We start from the raw sequence: 10,404 nt of genomic DNA, 5'->3' as shown, positions 1-10,404 counted from the left end.
TCATTCTCTTCAGCTCATAAAAGGGCAGTGATGAGGATGAAACTGGTGCCCCTCACAGAAGCAGTCATTTTGGTACAAACACCCTGTCCTTTTGTATGGCTCACACTGTGGGGCCCCCTCTCTGCTCAAGGTGCTAGCTACTACCAGGCTGCAAATAGCAGCTAGGGGGAAAGAAAGGAAAGATTTATTACATTACAGCTTTTTAAACAAAATACACTAGGAAAACCAGGTACCATGCAATTATAGCCCTCCAGGGCATGGCTCTGCTACCTTTGCTATCCAGCACTTAGATGAGATAGATAGTAAAGGGAATGGTAATTACAAACAGAAATTCTGCACGAGCAAAAATGCTCACCACAACAAAAACTGCAGCCAGATATAGATACATGTCTGATAAATTTGAAGGATTGTAACTTACTGGAGTACTAGCATACAAATAAATCTGGATATATATATATACTTGTGTGTGTGTGTGTGTGTGCATAATACAACATCTAAGCACCTATATTTACCACTTTGTATACATGGAAAGTGCAAAGCAACATTAAAAAGAATAGGTTTGGAATAATATTTAATAATGTTCCTATAGAAAACATTCCAAACTGAAAAAAATAATCTGAAAATTTAAAAATACTAAATGCAGGGAAACTATTAAGGGAATGACCACTACAATTAGAACAGCAATAAAAGTGAAAACCTAGAAACTCTGTGTGATTTGGTTTCATTTCCATTTGAAAGTAATCAGCCTCAATTTGATCTTTTCCTCCCATGGTAGCGAACCCTGACTAAAGACGGCCTGGAGTGCCAGTCCCCAAGCAGAGTTTCTAGAGAAGAAGGGCAGCGAGCAGAAATACAGAGCACGGTGTTGCCAGGGGGAGGCTCGATACCCCGCGTCGCTGGGCAAAGGAAGGCAGCACACAGTGTGCACAAGCGCCACCAAGAGGCTCCTCTGCCACCGCCCAAGGAAGATTTTCCCCCTGTGCCGTTCGGGCACATCCTCAACACCCCTCGAGCATGCTCGCCGCTGCATTATCAGCGAGCGTTCCAAATGGAAAGCAAAGAAAAGGATAACTTATTTTTTAAGGGTTCCTTCCAAAGAACAGGGGGGGAAGAGGGGGAGATATATCTACAGCATGTGCAGGTTTTGACAATGGAACTTTTAAATGTTGTGGCAACAGAAAACAAGATTGCTGCCCAGTCTGGATCTGGAAAATGTTAAATTTCACCTTATCAGCCACTGAAACAGCACCAGGAGGGATCTGCTGCTGAGCTGCCTCACATCAAAATCTATGCAATCCTATTTTTTTCCTGTCAAATTCAACTATGAGATTCAAATAGTAATAATATTTCTGTAGGGTGATGTTGGAGACCATTTTTAAAGGTAAGCAGAAATTTTCCTCAGATGTTTTCATCGTGGTGAGAAAACCAGTTTCATCCTCATCACTGCCCTTTTATGAGCTGAAGAGAATGAGCTAAAAAGCCACAGGTTTTTTCTTCCTCTACAATGTTAAGGGCAAGTCCTCAAGCTCCAATTTTTTGCTTAGAAAGCCCCTGAGGTCAGTATTCCCCTAATCTGCTTGGCCTGGCTACTCTCACCAGTCAGTGGGGCTGGATTCAGTTCAGGGGTGAAAGCATCACCCAGACATTTGGGGAAGGTGGGTGCCTTGGGCCAGGTAAGGCTTGGTTGCCCTCCATGCATCCGTGCCTCCCTTTGCAAATCATTGCTCTCAAAGTGGCAAGCATCCATCCTAGTCTCACCATCTCCCACCAAGGGGAACTAATCTGGGGGCTGCCCAAGAGCTGAAAGCTCAATGTTTTCTCCAGGAAAGGGAGAGGGGTTGAGACACAGCCTTGAATTAAGCCTCCCAGGTGAGGGTGCAGGCATCCCAGAGAGGTCTCAGGAGTGTCAGGCTGCAAGCCACCTGGCTAAACCCAGAACTTGGAGCACTGACTCAGACCAAATGGTCTCTAGCAGTTCCCTCCAGCCATAACTAACCCATGATTCTGCAACCCAAAAGGACAATGACACCTTCAGGTCTGTGACAAAGGAATGTGAGGCCCAGGCTGGAAGAGTCATCAGTGACAGCAGCTTTTGCCTCAAAGCTCATCACATCACCAAAGCACCTCATAGAGTCAGGGGAAGGGAGAAGCAAAGAGACTTCCACACACAGTACATAGCCAGGTAAGGGACTGAGTGATCCCAAAGCAGAAGATATGGAAAAGTATGACACAGATTAACAAATTCATACTCTTTATTCCTGCCTGTGTTAAAGCAACACTGTGTTGCCTATTTAGCAGACAGGCAAGTGTCAATACATTCTCCCCTTTCCACATCTTGGCTTTCAGGACTGATCAAAAAAATGAACAGAAGTTCATAATTCTTATCAAGGCTTGAAAACCAGGGGGAGCAGCACCACGGTTTTTAACTTAGAGGGCACAGAACACGCACACTCCTTAGAACACAATGCTACACTGAACTCCGTGAAATTTCCAAGGACTACACTCGTTTTCCCCACAGTTCATTCATTTCCACCACCACCCATCAGGTAACTGAGGATTGGGGGGAACTGGGGCTGAGGTTCTTTCTTTCAAGGCAGCTCATTCTCTCACCTCTCTCTCAGGATTTAAGGTGATTTAAGCACATGAGGATTAAAGGCGTTTTAACAGTTTATACAGATTTAAACATCTAAAGGGGCTTAAACACTTATGCTACTTTCGGGGCTTTAAAGTGGCTTAACCATCCACGGCACTTGATGAATTTACGGGCGCTCAAAAGCCTATGCTGCCTTTAAAACAATAAAAAAAACACCTAAATACATTTTAAAAAAAAAGTATACCTTAAAACATCTTTGTATTTTAGGAGTGCGGTCCTGCTTGGCTCCTACCAGGTCGGACCAGGCTGCGGGATGGCTTTCGTGGGAGGTGGATCCCAGCGCCCAGCCTGGCAGCAGCGGCCCCGCACCTGCGCTGGAGAGCCGGGGCGGGGCGGGGCGGGGCTGAGCGCCCCGGGGGCCGGAGGGGCGGCACCGCTCCTTCCTCGGTTCCGTTTCCATTAGCGTGACGCCGGGAATGTTTAGGGGCCCGAGCGTGTGCCGCGGGACACCCCCGCGGGCCGACCCCGGGCACATCCCCCGGCACATCCCCCGCTCCGCCCCGACGTGTGCCCCCGACAGCAGCGGGGCAGGCAGAACAGCCCCGCTCCGCCCGCAGCGCCGTGCTAGGGGTGCGAGGCGGGGCCGGGCCGGCAGGGCGAGCATCACCCGCACCCTGGGAAGGCGGCTGGGGTCGTGGTGAACGGGAACTGCTGCCCTGCAGCCACGGTGAACACGGGTCCGCAGGCTGGGAACGCCGTGCCCGAGCTGACAGCCAGGAGCACTGACAGCAGCCTCGCCGTCTGGCGCTTTCACCTGCAAGGGATCACAGCGAGGATACCAGTGACTGCTCGGGTCTGCAGGCATGGGTTGCTTTGTTTACGTGATCCCCGGTCATTTCAAATTTAGAGTAAATGAGTTCACCGGGGGTAATTAAAAATGGAAATAATAAGGTCTCAATAAAACGTTGTTTCAAATCAAAGCTTAATCCAGGAAAACGTGTGGTTTTCCTGCTTATTTCCTGTGGGCTGGTGAAGCAAACAAGCAAACAATTCTGGTGAAAAGAATGAGCAAGTTTGTGTCAGAAGTGTCTCATCCTCCACCACAGAGAAGGGTGATGATCTCTAGTCTAAACAGTCTGCTCAGATTTGGGTCTTTGCTTCCACATAGCCTATCTGTCAAAAGTAGCATACGGGGAATTTATAGAGCAGGCAGATTTTCTTCCAGTCATGCTGAAATCCACCTGAGGTGATATCAATGACTCCAAAAAAATGAGAAGCAGTGAAAAAAAAAGGAGAAAAGCAAGCCACAAACTTGTCCATTTTACGAAGACCTGGTGGATAGCCCAACCATTCAGGGTAAGAACAAACCTGTTGGTAGATTTCCTTCCACCAAGGAGGAGTTTGGGGACAGAGGCTTACAGAACCAGCACCAAGAGCTGGAGGGGACATTCCTGGCAAGTGACAAAGTCTACAGCCTCTGGCACTTGGTAAAATGGGCACCATAAGCCATCAGTGGGGCTCAGTCCTATGGAAGGTACCTGAGGCCAGCACCTTACATGTGCTCTGTTTAAAAGTAATTAATGGCAAGAATATGTGGCACTGTAAGAAATAAACTACTTTTAAGCCTTACCATAAGTGATACTAGACGTTCAGGATATTTAGTTTCCAGGTATCAAACTTCAGGAGAGAAGCTGACCTACAGGGAGGTTACATTCATCAGCTTGGCCCACTGGAAAGGGTCTTGGAATCCCCACTGGAAGAGCTGGCACTAGCTTCACATGTGACAGCATCCTGCCTGGGGCAGCACTGCAGCCATTCCAGCATGGCAGACCTGTGCTTTCCTGGTGGGAATGCTGCAGGTCCCATCTCCTTCCTATGCCACAAGCAATGAGTCACATCTCTGGGAAGCCCAGTGGGAAATTGGATGTACAGGGATCCTGCAATTTACAAAAGTCATTATGGCTGAGGCTAGCTTCCCATAAAACATCTCTATAAGGAGAAATATTCAGTGGCTGATTAATGAATGTGGTTTACCACAAAATGATACTACACAGGCCTACTATTTTCAATAATAATCCCATAAATAATATTACTAAAAATCCAAGAATTATCCAAAGCACACTGAAGCTGAGTTGTGATCCTAGCGCCTTGCCTGTTGTCTTCCCCTTGGTGTTAAATCAACACAAACACAATTTTTTAAGGGAGTTTCTAGGTGAAGACAGGAGTGAAGGGATAGGATGTGCCTATGCTGCACGGAGCCAGGCCCGCGCTTTTAGCCTCAGGAAAACGTGCTAGTATTTTGAAAGCGCTTGGATTCTTCCACTCGGGGAAATCCCCCACTGGTGGTCGGGGGCCATCCAGGGGCTGTGGGGCCCGGGTCCGCTGCAGGCGCCCCGCTCCTGGCATGGGAGAGCCAGGGGCAGGAGGGGCTGAGGGGCAACAGGAGGAGATGGGGGGCAGCAGAAGGAGATGGGGGGCAGCCCCAGGGCTGGGAGTTGCCGAGTCGCAGTGGCACCGGGGGTGCCGGCAGCCCCCAGTTTCTGCCTGCGGCTCCAGCCCGGGGCGAGCCCTGCCAGCATCGCAGGGAAGGGCCAGAGGTGCCAGACACCCCCCGGGGGATGAGGGAGCCGCCAGCCTCGCCCTTTGCCTGGGAACCGGCCCGGCCACATCTCCCGTCCGCTGGCAGCGAGAACTCCAAACGCGGGCAGGGGGTGCCGGGGGGAGCGCGGCGGCTCCGCAGCAGCTGTACCAGAGGCAGAGCTCACCTCCAGCTCCCCGCGGCCCCTGCCCGGCACAGGAGCTCCTCGGGGCTCTTTGTTCGCCGGGATCTTTCCCTCCTTCTCCGCGCTCGCACGGTAATGTTCCTTCCAAAGATTTCCTGCCAAAAGACAATCCCCCTGAGCAAAAGCAGACCGAGAAAGTAGTGACCAATCCTTTCTGGATGGCTGTCACCAGGCTCCTCCCAGCCCCCGCTCCCCCTGCTATTTGCATACAAAAAAATCCAGAAAACTCCCGTTTGCCCCAGCATCTCGCTCAGACTCTCCGTCCCCGCCTGGCAGCCGGAGCCCGGGCTGGGGGACGCTGCCTGCGGCTGAGGTAGCGTCGCGCCGCCCGCCCCGTCACCCCGGCCCCCCGAGCCTTTCGCCAGCCCCCCCTCCACCTCCTCCGCGCCCCAAAATGCAGCGCCGCCTCTGCGCCCTGCTCCTGCTGGCGTCCCAGTGCATGGGCTCGGCCGCCGGGCTCTTCCCCTTCGGGGAGCCCGACTTCTCCTACAAGCGCTCCAACTGCAAGCCCATCCCCGCCCCGATGCTGCTGTGCCGGGGCATCGAGTACCAGAGCATGCGGCTGCCCAACCTGCTGGGGCATGAGACGGTGCAGGAGGTGCTGGAGCAGGCGTCCACCTGGATCCCTCTGGTGCAGAAGCAGTGCCACCCCGACACCAGGAAGTTCCTCTGCTCCCTCTTTGCCCCCGTCTGCATCGACGACCTGGACGAGATCATCCAGCCCTGCCACTCGCTGTGCGAGGAGGTGAAGGAGAGCTGCGCCCCGGTGATGTCCGCTTTCGGCTTCCCCTGGCCCGACATGCTGGACTGCAGCCGCTTCCCCAAGGACAACGACCTCTGCATCCCGCTGGCCAGCAGCGACCACATCCTCCCCGTCACCAGGGAAGGTAAGAGGGAGCGGCCGAGTCGCCCCCGCAGCGGCAGCATCTACCCCGACGGGGCGCCCCGACAGCGGGGTCCCTCCGCGGCTCTCCACGGGGTACGAAGGCGTCTGCCTTCAGCTACAGCCCCGGGGCTCCGGGACGGGGGGACCGGGGAGGTGGCCGCAGACTAGGTTCAGGGAGGCTTTTCCAAGGGGCCCGGGGAAACCGCAGGCACCGTCGGGGAGCTGTCATCGGCCTGTGCCCATCTCCATCCTCACAGAAAAGGTCTGGGATTCGGCGCTGGAGCCGCGCGGCATCCAGAGGGCCGATGGCCTTGTACGAGAGTCATCGCTGTAGCGCGGAGCTGGGGTGCTCTGTGTCGTGTGCCGACCGACCTCCCCACTCCCCTTGTACTTTTTTACCCGCTAAAACAAAAACTTTTGGTTGAGGCGTGACCTTAAAAGTCCACCGTGACCCCTGTAGCGGGTCTGCCGCAGGAAAGGCGGGACAAAGTACTCGGGCAGCTTCGGGGCTGGGGGGAGAAGGAGCAGGCTCTGGGGTGAGGGGATGGAAAGCTGGCGTTTCCCAAAGGGTTCCCAACGCCACCTGCTGTTCCTTTCTCCCCGGGTCTGACGGGGACTGTTGCTTGCATTTGCAGCACCCAAGGTCTGTGATGCCTGCAAAAACAAAAATGAAGATGATAATGACATCGTGGAAAACCTCTGCAAAAACGACTTTGGTAAGTGGAAGCAGAGCTCCTCTCGCTTGAAACTTGAGAGTCGAGGATCAGGTACAGCTCCCAGTGGAGTCAGTAAGAGATGTGCCTGAATAAAGGCAGGGCTTTGACCGTCGGGTCACGAAACACAGAATTCCACCTTGGAGTAAAAAGTAGCCCTTTTTATCATTCTTTTCTGTTTACTGTTGTGAAGTAGTGCTCTTTTATGTGGATGCTGCTGGCAAACCCAATAGAAAGTAAAAAGAGGAAAAAAAAAAAAAAAGAGAATCTTTCATGCAGACTATTGCCTGGGGAGAAGTAGAGCAAAGCTTCATTTAGATGTTTGAGACAGAGCTGCATGACCAATCTCAGTGTATCGTAAGAAAGACTCTCTCTGCAGATTAAGAATGAAGCTCTATATATCATTTGACAGAGAAGGTAATGCACAGACAATTGGGGATATAAACTTAATGGGAAGATCTGGGGTTAGAGGAGGACAAGAAAGCCTCTTCAACACAGACAACTGAAGGACACATTATCCACACATTAGCATTTCAAGAGCAAAAAGGAATAAGGAGGGGAATCCTTTTACAATAGGTCAGTGTTTAATACCTGGAAACAGATTTGTAGTATAAGTATCTACAACAATTCAAAAGTGTTTCTTTAAAAAAAAGCAAACAAAAACCCACCCAAACCCTGAAACTATGATTGTGGGACATAATTGCTAAAACAATCAATAGTTTTGGCCCGGCAAATTGCACTCAGATAAATCCTCCTAAAGCTAAACATGCCCCACAGCTTCTTACAGAGCCCTGTAACCCCCTCCTAGTTATTTTACCAAATCGAATGCAGCTGTTGGACCAATTTGCCCTCCATGGGATCTATTCTTTCAAAAAAACAATGCATGTGAAATATCATTTCCTTACAGGTTTGCCTAAAATCCTCTCCAGCCTAATAAATTAAGTGTAGAAGTTTTGAGCTGCAGCAGAGATCAGGTTTCAGATTAGGTCTAGGTACTTGCCTCCCCACCTCCCCTTCAAACGCTACTTTCAGGAAAGCTGCCCTCTCCCAGTAAAAAAAAAAAACAGTGCTCTGCTTAGTGTAGCAAACCTGCCCTCTCTCTGCTGCAAACAGGAGAAAAGCTGGAAAAAATATTAATTTAGAAAGGAAGGGGAGAGAGGGGGAGGGGAAAGAGGAGAAAAGAAATCAAAAAAACCTCAACCCTAAGGTTGATTCAAACCAAAATGACTTGCATGCCCTTTGTGGCTTTAGAAATGGAGCCACCTGCTGCCTCTTCTGTCAGCCCTGACAGTTTAATTAGCAATAGAGCACCTCCCTCCCCAGGTCCTCTTTATGTGCACTAATGGGAAAAAAACCTCTCAATCTCTCTCCCTCTCCCCACTTCCCCCTCCCCTCGCTCTATTAGCCTTGAAGATAAAAGTGAAGGAGATTGCCTACATCAATGGGGATACCAAGATCACCCCTGAAACAAAGAGCAAAACCATCTACAAGCTGAATGGGCTGACAGAAAGAGATCTGAGGAAGATAGTGCTCTGGCTCAAAGGTGGCCTCCAGTGTACCTGCGATGAGATGAACGACATCAACGTCCCCTACTTGGTGATGGGGCAGAAGCAGGCTGGGGAACTGGTGATCACCTCGCTGAAGCGGTGGCAGAAGGGGCAGCGGGCGTTCAAGCGCTTCTCCCGCAGCATCCGCAAACTGCAGTGTTAGTGGCTTCGGCTCTGGCTGTCCTCCAGCAGCCACCCCTGTCCCAAGCTCTCTGGGCCTCCAGCTCCTTCCTGCTTTGGCCCCTGTGAGCCTCCAGATGCCGTGGGCACGAGGCACAGCTGCCCGAGAGGGGAAGAACCCCTCAGTTTTTGTACATAGTTTAAAATGTAATAAAAAAAAACCCATAATGACTATTTTTGGGAAGCATTAAAGTATCTCGCTTAAAGCTTGGGGTTTTTTTATGGTTGCAAATGTGACTTTGCTCTGGGGTCTTTCCCTCTTGGTTTTGGTAATGCTGGTTCATTTATCTTGCTGCTTCTCTGTGTGCGTGCATGTTTGTGGTGGCACGGCAGGGGCCGCAGAGAGAGCCAAGCGCGCGGCTGGGCTGTCACCGCTGACACCGCTTCCCACCCGCACCAGCGCTGGAAAGGTCACCTTACGACTCTTGCATGTGATACATAGGCACCAGTAAGAGTATATTAACCATCCTCACTTTTTATTTTCCACAAGTCTGAGCCCTCTCTCAGAAAAAAAAAAAAAAAAAGAACAAGTTTTGGAGCTGGTTGATCTGAATCCACCTTTTTTGTTTAATTGTTTTGCAAATTAAACCATCTGTAGCCTAACTGTAATATACCTAGTGGTTAATCTGAAAGAGTTGTAAAATATTGCTTTAATTAACCTTGTAAATACTCCAGATAATGTTATATTCTTGTATATAAACTTTACATCATAGTTTACTTATTGTCTCTGTCTGTATCACTTTAATCCATTTTGGGAGAACTGGGAGAAAGATGTCCAACTGGACTTTGTCATGGCAAAGCAGAATTTGTCATTCCACCCTAAGTGACCAGTAGAAAAGCACAAGGAAGCCTCTAGTGATGCAATCAGAAAATCTGTAGTGGACCTCATTTCCCCAAAGATGAGCCCAAAAGACACAGGACTGAGGTTCAGTCAGCTCATTTGAATATGTGTCTGTTGAGCTCTTGGAGATGAGGCTTCTTTTCATGTGGCTCCTTTGTTCGACTGCCTGCATTTTCTCATCTTCTCAGAGGACTTTCCTGACATGGAATTGTAATGAGACCACAGTCTTAAAAATTAAATCCATCTTTCCATTTCTTGAAAAAGACATATTAAGGAGGGAAATGTCATCTGCTACTTGCAATTCAGAATAATGGTAGAGCAAGGCATTTTTTTTGTATGTACACTCACTATACTTATTGAGAAAGAAAATAAAAGATACCTAATAGTGTAACTAAATGAATGTTTTTCAGCATTTTTCTTACAAACGTTTTCTGATGAAGAGTTTTACCTGAATTTTATTGTACTTACCCTGAAAAATAGTCTTGCTTCCCAGTGCTTTTACACACAGAAAATTCTTCATAGCTTCACTGACAGCCCCATGAGCGGTCCCATATTCCCAAGAACATTTTATGTTAACTCTTCACTGACAGAATACAAATCCAACACTAGACTTTTCTGTAAAATGAAAATCCCATTATTTTAATAAATTTTGTATAATTTTTCATCATCAGGATCAAAAGATGAAAAGGAAAGATCCAGCATGTACACCGTTTTAGAAAAATGAGTTATTTGCCCTCTCCCACAGTCTTAATGCATTCACTATAACTGGTACAAACAGTGGTAGGATGCTGACCATGCAAGAAAAGAGCAATCCTCATAAATGTCCTCAAAAGTACAATTTTTTTTAAAAAAATGTAAAAG

At 49.3% G+C, this 10,404-nt stretch overlaps 1 protein-coding gene across 1 annotated transcript; it reads left to right on the top strand.

The window, feature by feature from the left end:
- Positions 1-5,574: 5,574 nt before the first annotated feature.
- On the top strand, positions 5,575-9,939 carry SFRP2 (secreted frizzled related protein 2). Its single transcript, XM_071431926.1, has 3 exons — positions 5,575-6,263; positions 6,898-6,978; positions 8,381-9,939. Exons 1-3 carry the CDS (start codon positions 5,771-5,773, stop codon positions 8,683-8,685), a joined length of 879 nt encoding a protein of 292 aa, XP_071288027.1. The 5' UTR covers positions 5,575-5,770; the 3' UTR covers positions 8,686-9,939.
- Positions 9,940-10,404: the final 465 nt, after the last annotated feature.

This window comes from Agelaius tricolor, unplaced genomic scaffold, assembly GCF_023055355.1.
Source record: "Agelaius tricolor isolate 1412-34295 unplaced genomic scaffold, bAgeTri1.0.p SCAF_8, whole genome shotgun sequence".
Classification (NCBI taxonomy): Eukaryota; Metazoa; Chordata; class Aves; order Passeriformes; family Icteridae; genus Agelaius; species Agelaius tricolor.
Note: the sequence above shows the minus strand (reverse complement) of the source record. Positions and strands in the feature narration are given on the sequence as shown.

Bases quoted from the DNA above. Each gene is read 5' to 3' on its own strand.
- SFRP2 (XM_071431926.1), top strand. From the start codon at position 5,771: ATGCAGCGCCGCCTCTGCGCCCTGCTCCTGCTGGCGTCCCAGTGCATG. The intron at 6,264-6,897 runs GTAAGAGGGAGC...TTGCATTTGCAG, and splicing joins CCTCCCCGTCACCAGGGAAG to CACCCAAGGTCTGTGATGCC. The intron at 6,979-8,380 runs GTAAGTGGAAGC...TCGCTCTATTAG, and splicing joins CCTCTGCAAAAACGACTTTG to CCTTGAAGATAAAAGTGAAG.